At 43.3% G+C, this 24,666-nt stretch overlaps 1 protein-coding gene across 5 annotated transcripts in view; it reads right to left on the minus strand.

Annotated features, from left to right (window-relative positions):
* Positions 1-2,379: 2,379 nt before the first annotated feature.
* Positions 2,380-24,666, minus strand: part of fam13b (family with sequence similarity 13 member B) — a 70,438-nt gene continuing 48,151 nt past the window's right edge. For 2 of the 5 annotated variants that reach the window (XM_070963319.1, XM_070963318.1), the window contains exons 8-22: positions 19,629-19,673; positions 16,688-16,783; positions 16,054-16,195; positions 14,630-14,727; positions 13,751-13,808; positions 13,497-13,626; positions 12,109-12,382; positions 11,836-11,977; positions 11,547-11,628; positions 9,360-9,574; positions 8,759-8,842; positions 8,564-8,659; positions 7,637-8,016; positions 7,005-7,106; positions 2,380-6,845 (exon numbers count right to left, since the gene is read on the minus strand). In XM_070963319.1, the coding sequence (XP_070819420.1) occupies positions 6,722-6,845; positions 7,005-7,106; positions 7,637-8,016; positions 8,564-8,659; positions 8,759-8,842; positions 9,360-9,574; positions 11,547-11,628; positions 11,836-11,977; positions 12,109-12,382; positions 13,497-13,626; positions 13,751-13,808; positions 14,630-14,727; positions 16,054-16,195; positions 16,688-16,783; positions 19,629-19,673 (2,068 nt within the window). In that variant the 3' untranslated portion in view covers positions 2,380-6,721. Of the gene's footprint in view, positions 6,846-7,004; positions 7,107-7,636; positions 8,017-8,563; positions 8,660-8,758; positions 8,843-9,359; positions 9,575-10,554; positions 10,747-11,546; positions 11,629-11,835; positions 11,978-12,108; positions 12,383-13,001; positions 13,074-13,496; positions 13,627-13,750; positions 13,809-14,629; positions 14,728-16,053; positions 16,196-16,687; positions 16,784-19,628; positions 19,674-24,666 lie in introns of all 5 variants that reach the window. The other 3 variants (XM_070963314.1, XM_070963316.1, XM_070963317.1) reach the window with 3 other exon arrangements.

Genomic DNA, 24,666 nt, shown 5'->3' on the forward strand with positions numbered 1-24,666 from the left:
GTATGTATGTATGTATGTATGTATGTATGTATGTATGTATGTATGTATGTATGTATGCATGCATGCACGCACGAATGCATGTTGGTATGTATGTATGCATGTATGCACGCACGAATGCATGTTGGTATGTATGTAGGTATGTATGTATGTGGGTATGTATGTATGTAGGCATGTATGTATGTGTGTAGGTATGCATTTTCGTATCTATGTTGGTATGTATGTGTGTATAGAGATATATATGTAGGTATGGATAGGTACGAATGTTGGTATGTGTGTAGGTATGTATGCTTTTATGTATACATATGCATGAAGGTATGTATTTATGTTGGTATGTATGCATGTACGGATGCATGTTGGTATGTATGTAGGTATGAATGTATCTATGTGAGTATGTATGTGGGTATGTATGTGGGTATGTTGGTATGTATGTTCATATGTATGTATGTATGTGTAGGTATGCATTTTCATATCTATGTTGGTATGTATGTGTGTATAGAGATATATATGTAGGTATGTATACGTATGAATGTTGGTATGTGTGTAGGTATGTATACTTGTATGTATACATATGCATGAAGGTATGTATGTTGGTATGTATGTAGGTATGTGTGTAGGTATGTATGCTTTTATGTATACATATGCATTAAGGTATGTATTTATGTTGGTATGTATGTATGTACGGATGCATGTTGGTATGTATGTAGGTATGAATGTATCTATGTGAGTATGTATGTGGGTATGTATGTGGGTATGTTGGTATGTATGTTCATATGTATGTATGTATGTATGTATGTGTAGGTATGCATTTTCATATCTATGTTGGTATGTATGTGTGTATAGAGATATATATGTAGGTATGTATAGGTATGAATGTTGGTATGTGTGTAGGTATGTATACTTGTATGTATACATATGCATGAAGGTATGTATTTATGTTGGTATGTATGTATGTAGGTATGAAGATATGTATGCATGTATGTTCATATGTATGTGTGTGTGTGTGTGTGTGTGTGTGTGTGTGTGTGTGTGTGTGTGTGTGTGTGTGTGTGTGTGTGTGTGTGTGTGTGTGTGTGTGTGTATGTATGTATGTACGAATGCATGTATGTATGTATGTATGTATGCAAGCACGCACGCACGCACGGATGCATGTTGGTATGTATGTATCTATGTGAGTATGTATGTGGGTATGTATGTATGTAGGCATGTATGTGTGTAGGTATGCATTTTCGTATCTATGTTGGTATGTATGTGTGTATAGAGATATATATGTAGGTATGTATAGGTATGAATGTTGGTATGTGTGTATGTATGCTTGTATAAATACATATGCATGAAGGTATGTTGGTGTGAATGTATCTATGTGAGTATGTATGTATGTATGTATGTTGGTGTGTATGTATGTGTGTGTGTGTGTGTGTGTGTGTGTGTGTGTGTGTGTGTGTGTGTGTGTAGGTATGCATTTTTGTATCTGTTGGTATGTATGTGTGTATAGAGATATATATGTAGGTATGTATAGGTATGAATGTTGGTATGTGTGTATGTATGCTTGTATATATACATATGCATGAAGGCATGTATTTATGTTGGTATGTTGGTTGATGTATGTATGTATGTATGTATGTATGTATGTATGTATGTATGTATGTATGTATGTATGTATGTTGGTATGTTGGTATGAATGTATCTGTGAGTATGTATGTGGGTATGTATGTATGTGTGTGTGTGTGTGTGTGTGTGTGTGTGTGTGTGTGTGTGTGTGTGTGTGTGTGTGTGTGTGTGTGTGTGTGTGTGTATGTGTGTAGGTATGCATTTTTGTATCTGTTGGTATGTATGTGTGTATAGAGATATATATGTAGGTATGTATAGGTATGAATGTTGGTATGTGTGTAGGTATGTATGCTTGTATGTATACATATGCATGAAGGCATGTACTTATGTTGGCATGTATGCATGTTGGTATGTATGTATGTATGTATGTATGTGTGTGTGTGTGTGTGTGTGTATGCATGTACATAGGTATGCATGTTGGTATGTATGTATATTGGTATGTATTTTCATATGTATCTATGTTGGTATGTATGTGTGTAGATAAGTATATATGTAGGGGTGTATGTTGGTTGGTATATATGTATATAGGTATGCATGTATATGTATGAATATAGGTATGTATGTATGCATGTATGTATGTATGTATGTATGTGTGTGTGTGTGTGTGTGTGTGTGTGTGTGTGTGTGTGTATGTATGTGTGTATATAGGTATATATGTATGTGTGTATGTATCTTGGTATGTATGTTGGTATGTATTTATGTATGTATGTATGTAGGTAGGTATACAAGTAATCTTAGTTCATGGGACCTAAGAAGCAGAGAACTGATGTGTCAAGCTTGTAAATTTTATTTTCATGTGTAAAGGTTACTGATTGTATTTTCTCATCCTTTTCGTTAATGGAGAAACAACAGAAAAAAAGCATTCACAAAGTAAGAAAACATTTATAGGTACATACAATATATTGACGTGATAAAACACAGCATCACATGTAGGTGACCTGGAGGAAGCAGGAAACATCTCTGGTCAAAAGAATTTACAGCAAAGTTCAGTATCAAAGATGTCAGGAAGTGTCTGATTTCCATCTTTCTTAATCGCACCTGTAAGCAACATGACCATTTGTCCTTTAAATTTTAAAGATTTAAAGACTCTGTACTCAAAAAATCCCTTTACAGACCTGCAAAATATATATTTTATCTCGTCCGTTGCCGTTTTGACCAAAAAAACTGATCATTTCTTCAACATTTCCAGGAGGAGTGGTGACCTGCGAGACACCTTTGACAGAGGCTTGTGCTGTGAATTCCAGGTGTGTGACTCAGCCATGTTGGATGGGTAAGTGTGAGATGACACACACTGCACTGACAGAGACAGAATACGTTTACAGTTTACGACGTATGAACCTCGTGTGAATTTTACCACTCTGTTGCAGGCACAATGGGAAGCAGTTGATTTGAAGAAACAAATCAGCTGCTCACTGTGGTTAGACAGTCAAAGAAAAGCCCTTCAGAGATTGACGATGAATCGTTTCCACTTTTTGAAGGATGATAAAAACTGGAATGTTTTCAGATATGACACATCTGTCATCGGCTTTTCAATCCCTGTTCACCTTCCTGTTTAATTTAAATTCTTATTTTGGTTTTTCAGCAGTGCCAACATGAACATTATGCTGACAACAGTGGCAAAATCACACTGTCTGAGCAGATTGTGTGTGTGTGAAACGATGTATGTCAGGCTGAAAACAATCAGACTTAAAAGAAATAATATTGTACCTCAAATATTCACACAAAGTCGATCCCACCCATCATTACCCGATACTGTAAAACCTCCACGCCAACTTTTATTATTGCTGCTTCTTCATGGCACAAATAATAGAAACAATACATCGTGTTATTCATACTATTATGTTCTCTTTTGCCATGCAAGCTCACTACAGTACTGCTTCTATATTAGCTTATATTACACAGAGCGACAAAAGAAATCAGGGAACAGAGCAGGTTCATGTTTGATTAGCCACACACAGTGCCAGACTAACTTCTACAGCTGGTTTACAGTTGGTGAGTAGATACAAAAGGGTTATTATTATTGTCATTGTCACACAAAATAATGGTTATGATAGTAATAGCAATATTTATAATAAAAAAAAAACACATTCTCAGGGCATCACAAATATAATGAACCAAAGGGGGCCAAACGTAATGTTTGAAATAATTTAAACATTTCTGACATTCATTCCTTCGGGTGTTTTTTTTTTTCCTTTTTATTTACAGTATATATTTATATTTGTATAGAAGTAGTGCTTCATTTTTAGAAATACAAATGAAAAAACACAAAAGGGCTGCATTCTGTGAATGCTGTGCAAATAACATCTTTTTACATCAAGCCTCCAAACTCAGCCGTCCTGACAAACACACCCTCCCTCGTATTCTTCACAAGTACAGCTGCAACGATTACTCGATTAATCGATTAGTCCATCGAAAGAAAAATAAATGGGTAACTTCTTTTTTTTTTTTCTTAAAGCAAAAATGTCAAACATTTGCTAGTTCAAGCTTCTTAAATGTAAGAATTTGCTGCTTTGTCATGTACGCGAAATGATGAATCTTTGGATTTTGGACTGTTGGTTGGCCAGACTGAGCAATTTGAAGATGTAACTTTGGGCTCTGGGAAACTGTGCTGAGCATTTTTTATAGACCAAACGATTAACTGTGAACATAATCGTTACGTGCAGCCCTCTTCACAAGCACTCAAAGAGCTCAACTTTGACGTGAAACCATCAAAATCTGCCATCCCGACAGACAAAAGGCTGCAGTCAGCTTTGATTCTGGCAGGTAAATGAACATCAATTCAGCAAAGGAAAGCACTACTTTGTCTTATCGGCCTTAAACATCTCACAAGTAACGAGCTACTTTACGAACCAATAGAAGTTCACCTGCCAACAAAGGCGGTTAACAAACTTACCAGCTAACAGGGGACTTCTTCATCCCACGCTTCAGATCACACGGTGACATTTGACTCTGTTCTGATACAAGACAACGTGGCCTCTAAGAAGAAAAATAAAGAGGACAAGCTCGTTGGCATGCATCAATCCTTCTCCTCCTCCTCCTCACCTGCCCTCATTTTACCTGCCAGCAGGAAATGAAACTCCAGTCGGAACACAGATTCGACCAAAGAGAGCTGAGAACTATTTTTGTGTTCGCTGTAAAACTTCTCCCATCTCTCCCAGCATCCTGGACATCTTGCTACATCCTATTCGGACCTTCAGCACTTCCTCATCTATTATGGAAAACTGTCAGTGAACCACAGACGGCGTTTCTTCCACGTTTAAAATCAGTGCTGGCAGTGTTGGCACCTCATCGACACAATACGGCCTTGAAAGCTACGATCAAACTTTAACCACCAGAGAGTCACATCAGCTGCACAGCAACCGCTGACTGCGCTGTCACTGAAATCCAAGAAACTCTCCATCAAACTGCGCCCACACAAAAAAGATCAGGCTGCCACTGCCTGTAGCTAGCATGCTTCTGGTTTCAGAGAAGAAGAGCAGCAGAAAGTGGCTCCTCTCCTCAGCGTTCATCACCCATAATCTCTCAGAAACTGCCACACCTCCATGCAGCAAGTGAAGAGACGAGTGGAAAAACAGGAAAAAAAGTCAACAGACAACCAGATTCATCACAAAATCTCCTCCGCCGAGTTTCCTATGAGCATCTTCAGTCTAATGCTGCCTTTAAGTGCAGTCAGAAGAGCTTCAAAACTCAAGATGTCTGAGCTCGCGGTGACTTAAAAGCAGCATTTTTTCCCCACAAGGCTCATGGGAAACGAAGTTCAGAGTTACTTTGCAAACAGCCAACCTAAACTACGTCTTACTGAGAAACGTCTCCAAAGAAGAAGAAGAAGAAGAAAAAAAAGAAAATGCTGAAATCACTTTCACAACAGCTCCAAGGTCGCACTGGGAGTGAATACAACTATTTTTTCCCCTTGGAATACGACACATATTCTTTTTCATTCGAGAAAAACATGAACAGCAGTGTCTCACAAACATGTATGTATACACTTTTTTCAACAAGAATATACGCACAGACTTGTTTTTTAACTTGTGAATGACTTTTAAAATCAGTCTGACGATGATATATGAAGTTTTACTGAAAGAATAAAATATCCCATCGTCTCGCTCCAAGGACGCCGCTTCAAGAAATCGGGACTCCCTGGAGGAAGGCGAAGGCGGGACTTTTCACACAGTGCGGCGTCCCAAACAAAGAACACGTGTGTTGAGTGAAGAGCGTCTAAAATGCCAGTCCTCGAGCTGTCCAGTAAGATTCCTCAGCATGAAGGAAAAAACAAAGAGAGACCAAAGAAAAGTTCTTGAAATTAAAAAGTCATTTTTTTCTTTCTCTGAAGTCGCAGAAATAAGAAGTGTAAAGTGTTGTGTTGGTGGGATGATGATGATATGATGAAGACAAAGACGGCCATCCGTGTTTTTGAAATGATATGCAGTGAGACGAGGCAGCAGAGGGTTGTGGTGGACAGGAGTGATTTTAAGTGGAACCGGTGGTCATGCTGCATTCATGTCATGGAAAAACTGCTGTAAAAATCCACGTCTTCATTACACTCATGGACTGAAACGTCCACATTATTAAATTCTGACACCATTGAAGAAAATATCCGCAGTCACAGAGACAGTCATGTATTTATCAAATATGATTTAAATGATTAAAATTTGCTTTAAGATTTTTCACTTCTTCAATGTTTAGCGCTCACTTCTACTGTTTTTCATCAAAATAGTCCCTTTGACCAAACTGTCAGGAACTAAAAACACAATTAAAAGTTCTTTTGGCACATTCTTCTTCACTGTTTGGCCACAAGACTTGCAAATATTTGGCAAATTAGACCGATGATCATTAAAAACCATTTGAGATGTTGTATGTGATGAGACTTTAAAGTTCAATTTTCCAAAGAGTCGCTCTATTTAATTTTCTCCGTGACATAAATGCAGCACACCGAGCGGTGGTCGTGAAGTGTGACTCAGCGTCTTGACGTCGACTTCCTGGAAAGTCATGTGACGTGGTTTCTGTGGTTGGCTGGAGCGTTCGTGGAACCCTCCCAGATGTGATGACGTCTGACAGGCTGGGCCTCGCAGCAGTGATGTGAGCGGTGACAGCAGGTGTCCGAGGAGGAGCCGGTCTAGATGGATTTGGAGGAATCCTGTTTGCTGATGAGAACTTCCAGGAGGCGCAGTTTGGCCTTGATCCTCTTGTACTCCCTGTACTCCTCCAGCATCGGCACGCGGTCCTCCTTCTGGACATTTCTGCAGCAGAGGAGAATGTTTCATTTTCATGTCCTGACACATGCTCACTGCCCCTCCCCAGCAGATACTGAGTGATGCCTGCTCTGAACTGGAGTTCCATCCAGACCATTTTACCCTGGATTCACTATGCTGACAGTCTGGACTGTGTCTTCCACTTACCTTCCATTACGCTGATAAAAATCTTCCTCAAACTCTCGGATGGTCTTCCTCAGTTTCTTCTTCTCTGCTCTGGCCTTCCACAGCTGTTCCAGCAGCTCTGGCCTGGAGGATGATGGGACACGTGAGAACGCAGACCTGAGATGCTTTTAAATCACAGTCATTCTCTCAACTCTACAGAGTGATACACTCCTATAATCAGCACAAAAATACTTAAAAAACTAATTTTTTTTTAACACCAATCATTTGCATCTTGACCCATAAATGTAGAAGTGAGCCCAGAGAGGAAAGAAGGGCAGGAAATAAACTGTGGTGGCATCAGGGATCAGCTGTCAGGATCACGTTCAGGTAAGAGAGCTGGACGTACAAACCTGAGCTGATGAACAAGATTAGAGGAGTTGTATGTGAGAGAACTACAAGATGGGTGACACGTTAACCAGATTACAGACTCAGCAGATAAAACCTGTGTTTTCTCTCTCACATTATTCCTGCTGGTGCCTTCTTTATTTTAAGCTTCCTGTTTCTAAGATCTCTATGACCGGGTGCATCTTCCCCACAGTCAAAAAGTCACAATTATGGTGGAAAACTAGTGGAACTGTCCTTTAACTGTGATGTAAACGTGTGTGTGTTCTTACATGGACGAGGCGTTGGAGCTGGACAGCCGCAGGTCCAGCGCCAGCCTCCCCGACCCCTCCTCCAGCTTGGCTGTCATTGGACAGTCGCTCTGCCTGTCCGGTTGGTTCTGGCTCCTCACTGGCCCGTCAGTCGGGGACACGAGGTCGACGGCCATGATGACTTCAGGGCTCTGCATCTCCCCACCGCTGCTTTCTCCCTCCTCCTCCTCCTCCTCTTCTTCCTCGTCCTCCCTCTCCTCCTCGCGCTCGTCGTCTTCTCCTGCTTCTCTTTCCTTCCGCTCGTCCTCCTCCTCTTCTTTGATCTCCTCCCAGAAATGAGCAGTTTCACCCTCAATGATTGGCTGGAGGGTCTGACTTCGCCTCTTACTGGAGGGTGACACCTGGGGGAGAGAGGGGAGGTCAAAGTCTTTCAACAACAACTGAAAATCTAATTTTGCATCATCAACCCACTTTGCACGGCTGTTATCAATGTTAATATCTGCTCACATTATCCATTTTATCTGGTGCAATTTCTAAATTGTTGTATGCTGCTACACCAACTCCATCTTTGGTGCGTGTGGTTGCATTCCAGTTCTGCTGTCTGAGGAGATTTAAAGTGACCCTACCCAAACCTGTCCAGGCTGAGGACCTCCCACTACCATTGGACTTGTGTCTCTCCTGCTGGCTACATTTCCAGTCATTTGTCCTGATAGCTAATCAGCTTCACTCTGTGCATATTGAGTTTCGTCAAGTGACTATATTGTTTTAACTGCAGGATCATGGATAAACATGATCATGCTGCATGATGGATTGCCTCTGGGTACAATGAGGTATTTATTTAAATCATTTTTAAACAGAGTTTTTTTAAGTTCTGGCCATGCAGTCATGTCACAACACGTCCGTGCCCCATGTATTTCAGCCATAATAGATGTATTTATGTGTACATACTGTGACAGGTGTGATGCTGACTCTGGTGAGCATCTGTTTGACCAATCTGTAGCGATCGTAGAGAGGCTTCACCACCAGACGCTCCTCTCTGGTCACCTGAGGTGCAGACAGACAGAGTTTAAATGGGCGTTTTCAGACAGCTTCACAGAACAAATGAAATCCAGGCGGGAGTGAGTTAGGATGTCAGTAACTTACCGGTCGACCATGCAGGCCCTCATAGTGCAGCAGGTTCTTCTGAAGGACTGTCTTCTCACAGGATAACTGTTCTTTAGTCATCTTCTACGGAGACAGATAATCAAGTCACAGTGATTTAAGTTTTAACTGAACTCATTTTGGCCAAACAGTTCCACATTTGAACTTGACACCTTGTGCAAGTGGTACGTTCTAATGCATTGTTGCACAGCTGTGACCTGCCTCAGTCTCTGTTTGTGCATCAATGAGCTGAGAACTGATGTGTTTTATGCCAAAAGAATTTGGTTGCTTGTGTTACATAAGTACAATAAAAGTTTTTTTTCCGCTCATATACACATTTTCTCCCATTTTCACACACATTTCTAATGATGACATGGGCTCTTGTGCCTGTATGATGTCTATTTGCATTATTCCAATTACGATTCCATTTTTAGTTTTCCATTAAATTGCCGCTTGTTTTCATAACCCAGTTACCCCAAAAGGATTCGTACATCATGAATGTTGTTGTTTTCCACTTATTGGACTGTTTCTTGTGATTGTGTGGGTGTGTACAGACTGTGTTTATGAGTCCTGATCCAGTCTCTGATAATCATCTGCAGCTAACCTTGATGTCATCGGGCCAGCCGTCCTCCTGCCTCTTCCCTTTGACCCTGCGCTGGATCAGGTCCAGTGTTTCCTCCCGGGTGGGACGCTGACCTTTGACCTCCACCGCGGCATCGTAAGTGCCTTGGTCCAGCGTGGAGCCGAAGCTCTTGGGTAAGGTGTTGCTCCGGGGACGAGTCTGGGGGCCGAGCTCGCTCTCTGCGCGGTGTTTGGCATCTGTTGAAGGAGGAATACAGTGATGAGAAGAGATGAGGGGGACATACGAAGAGGACGGGGCACAGAGGGTACGAGAGAAGGAACCAGGACAAGAACAGTGGTTACAGAGAAGATGTGGACAAAATCTTAAGTCTTCAGACATCACATAAAACATGTTTCACTGGACGATGAGACATGCAGGAGTCTGACAGATTGCAGCCAGTCACAATATGAAGAGAAAGACAAACATGCTGAGACAAGAGACAGACCCCCGAGCAAAACCACAACACTGCACAGTCAAAACCCAAACACAGCAAGCAAAAACCTCTTCCTGGACACTTTTCTAACAGCGTCACAATGTAAAATAAAGAAATGAAGCTATTCTAAAGGCCCTGAGTCAGTCTGATACTTCCATGCCTGATGCATGTGAGACACACTGTGCTGCTACCTCCTCCTCCTGAATATTGCAGCATCTCTAAATTAAGTGTGACCAGTCTGCAGTGATCCTAAATAACTGTAATGACTCTGCAGAAGCAGATGCACTTATGGTTTGCAAAAACATGACTGCACACCCCCTGGGACGCTGTGTAAAACATAAATAAAGCAGAACATGAGCACTTGCTAATCCCGTTTGACATACACTCAATTGAAAATAGTACAAACATAATTTCTTTTTTTACCTCCTCGACTTGTTTTTTGGTACACAGCATCCAAACTTTTTGGACTCAGGGTTGTATTTAAATTGTGCTGTTGTTTCCTTGTAAGAACAGTATATACTGTATAAAATGTCAACACATAGTCAAAACTTGAACATAGTTGTATATCAATTCAGGTAAAAAACTGCTGTCGTCCAGAAAACCTCTGGTCAGATGTGACGTCCCAACATGCGGTTTCAACAGGAAATACACCAAAGCAAAGAGGAAAGACGCTCTCACGATGCCGTCTCAGTGTGACTGTCAGTAGTGTATGTATTGTCTACTTACTGAGGGGTTGGTACTTACTGAGGTGATACGGTCTAGAGCTCAGGCCTGAGTAGGGGTGGAGCGGGGGGGTGAGTGTGTGATGGGGAGGTGAGCAGATAGAGGAGGAGGAGGAGGAGGAGGAAGGGGAGGAGGGAGCATGGTGGCGTCTGTATGAATGGAGCAAAGCCTGGTGCCTCAGCGTGCTTCTGGGTAAAAGGTGGTGCTGGCGTCCTGGTTGGCCGATCAGTCAATCAATCAATCAATCGGTCGTTGGGCGATAGGAGGAGGAGGGAGGAAAGTGGAGAGCGGGTGCTCGCGTTATTGTTGTTTTCAATTTTGATTTGAAACAGAGAGAGAAATGTTTCGGCCACTGCGTTCTCCGAAAAGGAGAGCCGTCACCTCACATGGAGAAGGAGGACGAGTGTCATGGGGTTTGTTCAGAACGGTGAAACGATGCACAAGAGGCGCGTCAGAGTACAATTTGTAGACGTCAGATATGTCAAATTTTACATTCTAGCACCTTGTTAGAGCAGATTTACTGTCAAGAACGGCAGTTTATCAAAGGACAAAAGCTTCTGCAGCCCCAATTTTAATGCCGATCAACAAGAGATTAATGGATTATTATCAGGAATCCTTTAAATCTCCAAGTATTTATGAATAATTCAAAAGTCTTATCCACCGTTTCACCTCACCAAATTCACCGCAGTGGTAATGAATGTGGGTTCACAAGGACGCACCAGCACACTGGAGGGTGGGAGCCACGCATGTGAGAGCCACGTCAACTCCTGGCAAGTGTGTGTCTGCGTGTGTGTGCATGTGCGTTAGACCAGCATACATGCAACGTTGTTACAAAGGTCAAAGGGTCGGAGTGGGGAGGGTCAAGCTGTCCAGCATGGAACAGGATGGCACACGGACACTCTAACCCCGACACACACACACACACGCGCACGCTCTCTCACACATACACACACACACACACACACACACACACACACACGCACATTCACAGGAAAAGGAGTGAGTGGTTGTACCTTTAATCTGCCTGCGGATCTTAGTGAGGTCGGTCATCCATTTGAGGACTTTGGGGTTAGCTGCCTTGTCTCCATGAGAGGGCTGCAGAGAGGCATGATGAATGTTAAGTCCACAGGATTCACAGGAGGCAACGAATGAGGCAAAGATCTGATTAACAACTATTTTAAAGTTCAACATCTGCCTCTGTGTAAAAGCATGTATAATGTATTAAACCTGTTCAAATTTGTTGATAATCTCAGAATAAAAGAAACTTATTTTTCATAATAACCATCTGCAGTCTGGTTTTACCTTATAGTTCCTCTCCTTCTCAAACTGCTCTTCAAACTGTTTGATCTTCTTCTTCAGGTGTTGAAGCTTCTTGGTGAGTTGGTGGGTCACTGAATCGCCTCCTCTCATCGCCTCTTTGGAGCCAAACGAAGCTCGCCGCGGTCTGGAGTGACAGAAGATACACAAGTATGAACAAACTGCAAAGAAATCCAACATTATCACACATTATACACTTTGAACCTCGTAGGAGTGCCAGGAAATACACCACACCGGGATGTCGGCAGCTCATTGTACCTCTGTGCTTTGGTGGGTGAGGTGGCGTCCGGGTCCTGCTGGAGGAACCGTTGGGCACTGTGCGCTCCAAAGTCGAGAAAGCGGCGTGCCAGGAGGTGAGGGTGGGAGCGGGAAGAGGAGGGGGAGGCGTCTTGCCCTCCCTCCTCCTCGTCCACCTCGCCTTCCTCCTCCAGGGGCAGCGGGGGGAGAGGAACCATGCGACCGGCCAGCGGGGACAGCTGAGCCTCTCCACTCTCGTTGTCATCCTGCCAGGATTTGTATGCAGGGACGGGGTCTGGAGAGAGAGGGGGGTGGATAAAGAGAGGAGGGAGTCAGAGCAAGTTAACCGAGGTCAGAACAGGAGGGGGAGAAAAGGTTAATTTAATCCCTGACTAACAAGTATGACAGTGAGGTAGATGCTGTACATATCAAGAGGATGCACACAAAGCCTGGCGGGGAGGGGGCTGATATATTCAACAACAGATTAATTTTCTTCTTCAGTACCCTGCTGACTCGCTCTTTGCCTGATTAGCGGTGCCTTGACTGTCAGCGCTGTGCTAACGAGCTGAGTCGAGGGGAGACAAGGGGGAAGGTGAAGGAGGGGCCGGAAAGACGGCGAGACGCGTGAGAAACCGAGAAGCAGAGTTAGGTGAAAAAATGCGTTTAGAGAGGAAAGACGTCCCGATCAGTGTGACCAGAGACCCTGCAGCAGGAGAGAGGACGACACCAGCTGATGGGAGGAAGTGTTTCACATGCAGGGATTCATTCAGAGGCACGTTTTCAAATGTGAGAACGTATTAATGAAGCTTCTCATACGGTGTTCAAAGCAGCAAACCACCACTATAAAAAAAGAGAAAGGATGAAAGGAAGGATGGGGAGACTGGTGGATGTGTGGGCAGATATAAACTACTTACCGTGGCCTTCTTTTTGCAGATGCATACATGAGAAGTCTATGGGAGGGAGGTGGAGATGGGAGGGGGGTGACGCTGTTTGGATGGAAGGAGGACAAGAAGGAGGAAGGCGAGGAGAAAGAGGAGGAGGAGGAGGAGGAGGAGGAGGAGGAGGAGGGAGAGAGATAGTAGAGAAGAGGAGCATTGAGGTCAATCATTCATAACGTCACTCACCAACATTCATTCAGCACGAGTTTGTGTTTAATGAGAACAAAATGATGCTGAACGACAAATCCTTCAGTCATACGAGATCTTTGGGGACTGATCGTGGGGGAGATGAATCACAGCTCACAAAATGTTTAAAAATGCATGAGACACACAGACACGAAATTTTGTTTAATTTAAAATCGTTTGATTGTTGGTCCACCAAATCAGACCTTAAGAAAGAAAAAAAGATTTAGATAACTTGCATATATATGTTTATTTTTGCGGTGATAGCAGAGACAGGTAGGCACCTACCTTCCCATTGGTTGTCAGGGAAGAGCTGGAGGTGGGGGTTGTGGCCAGAGTTTGGCTGGCATGGCGACAGATGGTTCCTGTTGTTCTCGCTGGTGTTGGCGTTCTGGTCACAGCGGCACGAGCTCAAGTCCTGGAGGAGGAGGAGAGAGATGAAAGAAATGAGTCAGGGATGGAGGGAAAGTTCAGCAGGTCAACAGACACTGAGACACAAATGTGATTGGACGCCTGATACTTTCTCACTCTGTGCTACTTACACAGCTTATGGTGTCGGTCTGAGTCTGCTCCATGATGTCACAGGCTTGATTGTCCTGCCTGAATAAGAAGCAGAAAATACACCTGAAAACATATTTACGTCTAAAAGTAAAGAGAAATAATTCTACCAAAAAACTGGATTTTTGCTCAGATATCTTGATTCATTGTTTATTTCTATGTAAAACAAACATGGAAGAGTGAGTTGTAGATGGATTTTTTTCATGTGCTTTTTCACGGTCTTTATGGTCTGCGAACACTTGACCTCACAGATCTGAGGGATGTTTGGCTTTGAGCAAAATCTAAACCTTTTTAGTGATGATAATTTGGAGATCCCAAAGTGTTTCAGTCATAATTCTTCCACCTTATCTGGAATCTTCCTGAGAAATTGTTGGCATCTGTGGCGGAACAACAGCTGAGGAAGAGTCACGCTAAAGTCACACGACTGAAAGCCTTTTCATGTCACAGTTTCTCGTGGGGAAAAAGGCACAGAGCTGCTCTTTCTCAGCTTTATTCGTTACACCTAAAATCAATGCTGCGTCTTCTGAACTCTTCCCCATTTTTCCTGAAAAGGCGTGAAACAACATTAAAACTAAAACTGCCTGAACTGTTTTTACAATTAAACCACAGGCCATTATCAGAGCTGAGAGGCGTGAGTCTACACGAGCACGCAGTGGATGTTAAGATGTGTTTCAGATGCAGCGTTAAAATGAGCTCTGACTGAGACAGCAAGTGCATGACAACATCCCCGCAAGAGCTGAACACCGTGAATTTCAAGAATGAAGTCCTTCGTCTTGATACGTCAACCATCAGGCTAAAAAAAGCATCACTCTAATGAAAATGGACTCAATGAAGGCTCTAAAGCAAACTAATAATCAGCCCACCTGGCAGTGTTGATGTTGTTCTCAGCATCTCTGACAGCCTCTGCGTCGAGGTCCATTCCTGAGCTCTCCTCCAGGGCGGCGCCAGAGTCCAGTGAATCCTGAGAGAGCGCATTAACAAGATTACAAAACACAGATCTCTCACATCTTAGAAACTCCACACGAGTTTTCTTTCCTTCGTCTTCAATCATAAAAGCACAAATGATCATGTTTTAAATTTCACACATAGAGAGAAAACAGAGAGAAAACTGATGATTTAAGGTTCTAAACATCCACGCTGGAGGTTTCAAGTGTTACGTGTTCACTGAACTGAACAGCAAAGGTCTGTCAGGACAGAAACGTTGTGAATCTGGTTTACATGGTGGCTGTCACATGACTCTGGAATGAATAAGCCGTAGTAAAGAAAACAGGATACACACAGTGTGCACATGTAACACGTCAGACTGGTATTATGACTGGGAAGACAGTAGTAAAGTGTGTGTGCTCTGTGGTTTGGTGCTCAGGTGCTGCTGTCATTCTTTGGCTCTTGGCTCATCTATTTAAATAACTGGACTCAGATTATTGTTTGAAGAGCTGACAGGTTTCTCATCAGTCTCAGGACACATCTCTGCTCACCTCTCCTGCCAGCCGGATGCTAAAATGGTTCTTGGGACAAGAGCCACTGAGGCTCAAGGGGGGTTCAAGGGGGATAGTATCATTAAGGGGATTTGATTTCCACAGAGGCAAGACCGACTAAAAATGTATGTGACTCTCACTGAAGGTTTTATTGAGTTTAAACAAAACACATTTCCTGTATGTGGTGAATACAAGTTTGAAAATGTCACACTGCTGCTAATATGTACCCCTGATACACAGCAGTCACTCCTTCATGACTGTAAGACTGCCTGTATGTATCATCGCACTCATTGGTCTGTGTGTACATTTGTCTGCTCTGTTGTTAATGTCTCTGCTCGCAGCCGAATTCCAGCTATTGTCGCAGTCAGAGCAGAACAAAGATGGAGTGTGCTGATGATATCAAGCATTCAGCCTTGGAATGAACCGACAGACTGAGACAGGAAGGAGGTTAGCGATGGGAAATATGCTGCTAGCCCACACAGCAACTGGTCATGATCTGTGTATTGTGTGTGAGTCTTGTCATCTGATGTCACTTTCAATTTGTGTGCACAGCGGAGACAAACGTGTTTTCGCCTGTGTTACACTCGCATGTAGGATGAGTAACACAGATGACTCCGCGCTGTTTCTCAGATGTGTGTGTGTGTGTTGATGTCTCTTAGCATGCTAGCTAAAGTGTTGATAGTGTGTGTGTGTGTGTGTGTGTGTGTGTGTGTGTGTGTGTGTGTGTGTGTGTGTGTGTGTGTGTGTGTGTGTGTGTGTGTCTGTGAGGACGTGCAGGTGTGGATTTGCGTCTTTCTGCGTGTCCCACAGACCTGTATGTCTTTCTGTTGTGTGAGCTGGTCGGCCTGCGTGAGCGGGGTTTCCCCCTCTGTGTCGCAGGGACTGTCCTCAGGGTCAGTTTGTGGCTCCTCATCTCCATGGCAACCCTGGTCTGCAGGCTCACTGGGACTCCCACTGGGGAAAAATAGTTCATAAAACAAGGACAGTTTTAAGATTTATTCATATTTACTCAGTTAAAACACTGAACACAGCTTGTGTCTGACATGCTTACATAAAGCCTATTTTAATCTGCAGTGGGAGACTCCTGGACATCTTGTTTTTTGTCTCGAAGGTGACTGACCAGTGAACAGCTGCTCCCTTCAACATGTACAGTTTGCTAATTGACATCACAGCCATCAGCGCGTTTACTGGTAAGCTGAACCATCTGGCTGGCTTTGTGCGATGGTCACTATGACAAATATGTTGCTTTCAAGTCATCTGACGCTTCTTTCAGCCTCTGAGGAATGTGCGTAACGCATGTTTCAGCCAGCAGGTGCACGGAGGAGAGACGCTGCACAGCTTTAGCGAAGCTGTGCAGAACCTCATTGTCCATATGAGTATTTGGTGTTCGTGTCTGTTTATGTTCTGTGTGTGCGTGAATTTTAACGAGTGTGCGTGAACTCTCACCCCTGGCTGTCGTAGTTGCTGAGGTCTTGGTCGATGGAGGTTTTCAGCTCAAAGAAGTGCTGCTCCACTGCAGCCCTGATGGTTCGCTGAATTATCCTGAGAAAACACACAAAACAAATTGATTCTATTCATCAAGACTTCTGTGTGCTGTTGCGTCCTGAACACAGGAGCAGCCTATCAGGATTCAGTATTTACCATATTAGGGTGACTGCTCCCTGACCTTCACATGTTTTTTTCGAGGCTGTCCCACTTTTGAACTTTGACCAGGTATTTAGTTGCTGTTTAATTGCAGCCTGTGTTGAGAATGTGTTAAATCCTGAGTGAGGATGCAGCGCGTGTTTCCTCCGCTCGAATGACTTCTGTTCAGCTGTAATGAGGGTAAACTGTAACAGCTCTGTTTAGCAGTGACTGTATCTACACAGGACGGCCAAAGGTTGACCCTTAACCACGTTGTCTCTGTTTATTCACGGATGGTGGGACTCCACAGCAGCGGGTAAAACAACACAGCCAATACAAGCGCCCAGTTAAATCCACATTAATTAATATGAGTGCCTGCATGTTCGTATATCTGTCCATCATAGAAGGTAATAATGCATGTTATAAAATTGGTAATTTGTTCAAGTATTTTGCATTTTTTTAACTGTAACTTAAATCGCAACATTCACCACCGACAATCGAAAACCAAAAAAATATCCCCAAAAGATCCCGCACTTTTGGAAAGTACTTCCCGGGCGAGCAGGGACTTCTTGAGGGGTAGAATAATGTCCTCGGAACTGAATTTAGAGCCTGGCCCCTGTGAGAGAAACACTCTGAGTTCCTCTAAAGGCGCTTAGTCTCTGGGGGAAACGAGGATTTAGTAAAAATCCAATTTCTTCTTACAAATCAGATTATTTTTAACACCTCAATGTGCTAACAGTTAATTAACTGTTGTAAACTGTTAAATATAGCTGCTATCTTTTCTTCCAATAGGGTTCAGTGACGTGTAATGCTCTCCACTGTCTCCATGTGAATTGTCTCTATGTTCACTTATACTGAATCCAATAAGCTCAGCGCATTGTTCATCCATTTAATTAAGACCTTTGTGTTCACAATAAGGGTTACTAGGGCCCAGAAATGATGCGTAGGTTAAAACCTTCATCTGTGGCGCCGCATGAAAGCCTCCTCACATAATCCCACCTGTCATCAGCCTCTTAATGAACAGAAAGAGCTCAGATAATCAATTAACGGACAAAAGACTGAAGGCTTTAAATGACAAACTGACGTGTTTACCTCCATGCCAAATACAATAATGCACCGTCCAATGAGGGGTAAACAGTAAGAGACATTTATGAAAGCTTAATAATGAATCAAACATTTTCAGAGCCTAATAATCCCTGAAATGGTTTCTTTTCCATTCTGGGCAATTTAACAAGTCCTTATTAAGTCAATAACCTGCTCCAGTTCTGAAAGGATTAATAATGCTTAAACTAGAGAAGAGGAGAGAGGAGGAGAGAGGAGGAGAGAGGAGGAGAGGACATTATGGCCTATAAAAGGTAAGAACAGCGTCCGACTCTGAACTCCTTGACACTGACATGCGGTGGCTGATCCACGGGCTCCGCTCAGACTTTATTTAACTTGCTTGACCACGTGTGTGTGATCATCATGTATCCCTTCCTCATTTACTCTGGCCTCTCGCAGGCTGTTCGCTTTGCTTCTCCTCCGGCTTAGACAGCAGTCGAGGTTGAAAAGACATTAACTGGGAAAACTCCCAAATCTCTCCTCACACTCCTCCACACCAGCTGCTGCTCCTGATGGATCAGACCATCTCGCTCATAAGATCATACTGTGTGTGTTTGGTGTATCCAACATATTTACACCAACCAGTTGCAGGTTTCTGAGTGGGAGACTTGGAGCTGGACATAACTGCATTTGGACGTCCATTTAAGGTGAAACTCATAAAGAGGTTCGGCCTGAGGTCAAATAAGTGTGTGATAGTTGAGGATCTATCAGCTCGACGGCCGTACAACTGCACACATTTCCCCGGACTCACCTTCGCCTGCAGCAGCAACTCAAGCTCTCACTGCAGGAAGCTCTACAAATAACAGCTATCCATCACACACACACACAGTTACCCAACAGCTTGCAGCTTTTCTTTTCCATTCACACACACAATGTGTATTTCCGCTGATAGGCAAACTTCTGGTGAAAGAAAGGCAAGTGACACGTTTTCCTCCGCCAGCCTTCGTTATTCATTATTAAGAGCTTAATTTCCAGCTTTATTTGTTTACTGAATAACAGGGTATAAACACTTCCTTTCAGCCTCCTGTACACAGTTTATGTGTCAAACTGTTCAGCTCAGAGGAAACCAACTGAGGCCCTCGTCCACCATATTTCTGTGCTATCAGTCTATCCGTCCACTTGCTTATGCACAACTGTTCTTCTAATTGGATCCTTTGTTATTTCTGAGCCCTGAGACATCGTGTGTTTGTGCCTTCAGGCCTTCAGGTCAGGAGACTCACATTAATGTATATCACCATAGTACTCGGTTTTATTCCGTCTCTGTCGCACGCAGTGGTGGCCTGATAGTCATGTGATTGCTGAGGTCATGTCCTTGGGGCTCTAAAAGCTTCATAATCAAAACAAGGCTGGCTTTCCTCCTTATCACTTCCTCTTAACCTCTTACCTTTCTCCCAACTCTCCTCGGCTGCCTTTGCTTCTCCTCTCCTGATCCCTGTTATTGTCTCTCCTCTTGAGCAGATGGCCTTTTACTCCCTCTTCACACTTCAGCTAACCCGGCTGCCTCTCTCTCACCCCTTCTTTGCAGTTTCTCTACCGTTCTCTTAATAACATCTGCAGGATATCACTGTTTAATTACTTCAGGTCTTGATGTGTGTAGGTTGTTGGATGAATATGTAAGTGCATGTGCATGAAGAAGTTACTATGCGTGGATAAAATTACTCACTCAGCAGAGTCAGTAGGCAGGATGGATATTGGGGAGAGGTGGGAGCTGTGGAGAGAGGGGAAAAGGACAACATGGTTAGAACATCACGTACCTCTCCACTCTCTTCCCATACTGACATGAAATGACCTTGGCGGGCGTGAATGTCGGGCAGCAGGAGCCAAAACAGGGGAGAAGAATAACAACTGAACCCGTGAATGCATCTGTCTATACTGTGTGTGTCACAGAGACAGAGATCAAACCCAGTGTGTGTGTGCTGAAAAAGATGTGTGTAAGTTAGCAGGATTAGTTTACGTTCTCCTAATTTAAGATCCCTTGTGCCAAATAACAATCTCAAGAAATGCACCACACACACACACACAAACACACACATAGTTTCAGTCACTGGCGCCACTCTGGGTGGGCAGATTGTTATTTAGGCTACAGAGCTCTGCTAAACCCTGCTGATCAGATAGAAGGGTGTGTGTCAAGTCATATTTGTTCTTCGATGTTCCTCCATCAACAAGGAAGTGTGTGTGTGTTGCATGTAACGGGGAGGCTGAGATGTGTCCGTTGATTCAGCCGCCTGCCGCGGGCCTCACACACACTGACAGGCACGCACACACACGTGCGCACTCACACACACACACACACACACGCTGACAGGCACGCCAGGACTCCAGATTCCTACTCCTACACACACAGTACAAGGGCATTCTTGTTATGCCCAAGTGCATGGATACGTTTCCTAGTATATACTGTGTGTGAGTGTGTGAGAGAGAGTGTGTGTGAGAGAGAGAGAGAGAGAGAGAGAGAGAGAGAGAGAGAGAGAGAGAGAGAGAGAGAGAGAGAGAGAGAGAGACAGACAGACAGACAGACAGACAGACAGACAGACAGACAGACAGACAGACAGACACACACACACACACACACACACACACACACACACACACACACACACACACACACACACACACACACACACACACACACACACACACACACACACACACACACACACTCTCTGAATGCAGTAAGAAGTCCTCAGGTAGATCGATACAGACTGAATTATTAATGGCCGATAGGACACGATAATGCCCTCCATCTTTATTCGTCTTTTCCATCTTTTCTTCTAATCCTTGCCTTGTTTCTTGTTGCTATTTTTCCTCCAACTGCTTTTCAACCTTCTTTTCTGTCCCCCTTTCTCTCCCCATTGGGGTCCTTTTCTTCCATTATCAACTATTTTCTCTTAACAAACATTCTCCCATTCTACTGTTTTCCCTCCATTTACTCGTCTTACTACCACTTATACATTTATTCCATCTTTCCATTTCTCTCATTCCACCCCATAACACTTTACAGAAATGTTTTTTTTCTATCATCTCAACCTTTTGCTTATCTTTCTCCACGATGTCTCTTCCCTCTTTAATCTCCTCTCCACTGGTATTGAATGTATCAAGCATTCCTTTCTGACACTGTAACCTTGATCATGAATGCATGTGACGGAGAAACACACAAAAAGAGAGATGGAGAGGTGCTGGTGTTGTGGAGATCAAACAGTAAATCTGCCAAAACACGGCCAAAAGGCTGTGGTTGTGAGGGAAGAGGAGTGATGAAATGTGAAAACACATCAGTTCTCTTGCCCTCCTGAGCTGGATAATGTTAAATGAGCATACAATGTAAAGCTGACATCCACAATGCCAATCTCTCCCCAATATCTGATGAATATTTCTGAGTCTTCTCCGGCCAGTCAACAAAGAGAACTGCCCTTTCAACGCACCCTGAAGGCTCCCTACAGCAGCGACCGTCCCTCCCAAGCACCGATAGCATCTGACAGCAGGCTCTCCTGCTGAGCTGTACCCCAAGGGACCACGCTGGGTGGCTGCATCACTAACAACTGATCCTTGATAGGGTTCTCAAGGAAGTTACATAATCTCCACATGCCTCAAGCAGCACAGATATTATCTGACCTTACACCATTTTGCCCCTGAGGATCATTGCTGCAGCCTTTGGGGTGTTGCTGCCATACTTGAGCTCCCTAAGCAGCAGAGATAACATTTCTATCAGCCTTAGTTGATCCCATACATGACACCCTTTACAAGAGCCTTCTGGGCATTTCTTCCCTGCTGAGGACACCGTGAAGGGCAGATAGGACTGAATATTTCAGATCCCCGATGGAGCAGAAGTGGCTTTGAAGAGGTTTTGGCTATGTCTCACTATGTGGGAAGTTTCTTGCAGTTTTGCTTTACTAATCAAACAGCAAAGCTGTCACGCTAACGAACGTGCTTCACACCACGACGACAGATGGGAACGGTGTTACCGCGCAAAGCGTTTCTGCTTTAGAAAAATGACAGACTGCAGAGAGCAACACATCACTCTCTATTTGTGCTTCTGCCCATTACACACAATATCTTGCACATCATTAATTATCTTTTAACAAAACGGGTAAAAGATGCATTTGTCAATTCCGCTTTCAGATTTTCTGGACTCCTACTAGTACCATTACGTTTCCTAAAAACTAGCAAAAAAAATACAACATTCAAAGCAAAAACGATTAACTGCTCACTGCTCTGACAAAAATGCACATACAAGAAACTGGATACACCTATATGGACAACCACCATGTTGCTTTTGCTCCTTAAAGAGTAACTGAACAGCCCCCGAAGATCCTGGTTTTGCTGACCTCCAGTGGTTTAACTTTCACTTTTGGTTGTGATTACAGGTGCAACAGACTCAAAACATTATATCAGGGAAGGCAGGGAAACACCACTTTTCGACAGGGCTTTAATAAGTTTTGCTTATTTGTTCGATGCTTATCCAAGATGTGATTTTCAGATTAAAGGTACAAGCACAAAAACCTGGTAATTTAAATGAAGATCCGAGTTAGATTGAATGTAGCAAACATTTTAAGAGATGTGAAGGTTAAGCATTTATTTTTGTTGTTGGTTTTGGCCTAAAACTGCCACATGTTCAAGGATTTAGTCGTGGTTGGCAAAATAAAGACTCGGCTTTCCAAAGTTCTTCAGATAAGTTGGATCAGATGAGCTCCTGCCCGGCACGACTGCAGCGGTAGCCAAAGACTGAGTTAAGACCTTGACAACATCGTCAGGAGTCACACCTTGAGCTAGCTGCTCCTTGGCAGTGATACTGTAAAACCTTTTAAAGCGGCCTAAGCAGACGGTCACGTTATCTTTGATAATGCCTCAGAATCAAACAAACGGTCTGCTAGCTTTCAAATCTGATTTAGCACCGATGATGACGCCATTTTTCACCTGCTTGTTTCCAGGAACTGCCCCGTTACCATGAGTCTACCGCTGTCAACTTATCATTTGGTGAGTTTGATTTTAAATAAGATTAATACACACTGCTCATTTAATGTTTTTATTTCACTAATGGCTTTGTCAACTGCTACCTGAAAGGCATCTGAGGTGAGCGGCAGACCGAGGCGATTCTTGCCAGATTCACTCAGATCACATCAGGCTAATCTGCAGTCCGCTAACCAGATCTCAGCATGATGACAGCAGGAGAACCTCTCTGGTTCACCTGAGGTCTGACTAATGCACCTGGGATTTCATTTCTAAAAAAAAAAAGACATTTATAAAGTAAATGTTAACATCACGTCATGATTTTTATGATTCTGCTTTGAAAAGAACTTCATAGCTACATTAGTTGACACCGTAATGGCTTAACAAAGGCACCATAAAGTGTTTAAAGGTGGATGTATGTGCTCCTGTTTTATAGCATCTACTATTTATTCTTAAGGGCTGCAGTAGACGAATCACATTTGTGAAATGTGCAATTTAAACAGAATTCAACAGACATTACTATAAGGAATACCACATTTTTTTCCTGCAGTGTAGAAGCAGAGAGTTTTAGGCTTCAGGTTGTAATCGAGCATTTTCTACCTCCAGAAGGTTTGTGACCTTCATATGTTAGCAGAGAAATGTGGCTCTGGCTCTGCTATTAATAAACTGCAGCAACATTTACAAATTCTTTCCTGCTTAATCTGCTCCAACCTGAAGTTTTTCTCTCAGTCCAGCTTTTGGTTTGTGGCCAAGCTCATTTTTGTTGTTGTGTAAGCGACTGGACCAAACATACTGTTGGGCTACATATCACATCCTGTATATAGGGCAAGAGTATCAGTGTCACACAGCAAAGAGCATAGCTGTGTATAGCAGAGCTGAAACGCTGTGCTGTGGTATCACTGACCTCATCTCAACTGACTGCCTAAACAACAAAAACATCTCACAGTGTCTGAGGTTTTCACTGTTGTATTAAATGAACAATAAAACGAGAACGGAGGAACGTCTTGTTCTCAGTGCAGATGGCGAGGAGGGAAAGGGCTGATCAAGGGCGTCCTTACATTATTTACAATCATTCTGATGGCTCGATGCAAAGGAAACAAAGACACGGAGAGACTGTGTGTGTGTGTGTGTGTGTGTGTGTGTGTGTGTGTGTGTGTGTTTGTGTGTGTGTGTGTGTGTGTGTAAGGTGAGTTTGAGGTTAGTTGCGATTCCACAGAGGTGCTGCTGTCAGCAGACCTGACTCTGCTCTGCCTGGGAGGTACAATAGACTGCTGCAATCTACGCATACATTCACACACACGCACAAATTCATACCACACACACGTATGTATGTGTGTGTCTGTATATACATATATATAGAGAGAGAGAAACATGCATGAGAGGACATATTTCACTTTGGCTAGTAGCCTACTTTACACACACACACACAGCCTGTGATTCACAGAAACACACCGACAGAATCTTAAGCATCATCTTACATCTTATAAACACTCTTCTTGGTGCCTGTGAAACAGTAAACATTTACAGTCCTTCATGTCGGAGCCAAGAAACTCTCAGAGCCTTACAGCAGATGTGTGCATTGAAACAACGCACAACGCTGACACACACCAGGTCACAGACTGAAGATTTTCTGCATGGAGACTGCTCGTCTGTTTGTTTTCTTTGCACTTTGGACTAAAGCAGCTTCCCTTTCATTCATTTTCCCTTAATCACCCCGCAGACATTTGGCCATCTGAGAAAAATGATCTGTGTTGTTT

This window comes from Chaetodon trifascialis, chromosome 5 (assembly GCF_039877785.1).
Source record: "Chaetodon trifascialis isolate fChaTrf1 chromosome 5, fChaTrf1.hap1, whole genome shotgun sequence".
NCBI classification, from domain to species: Eukaryota; Metazoa; Chordata; class Actinopteri; order Chaetodontiformes; family Chaetodontidae; genus Chaetodon; species Chaetodon trifascialis.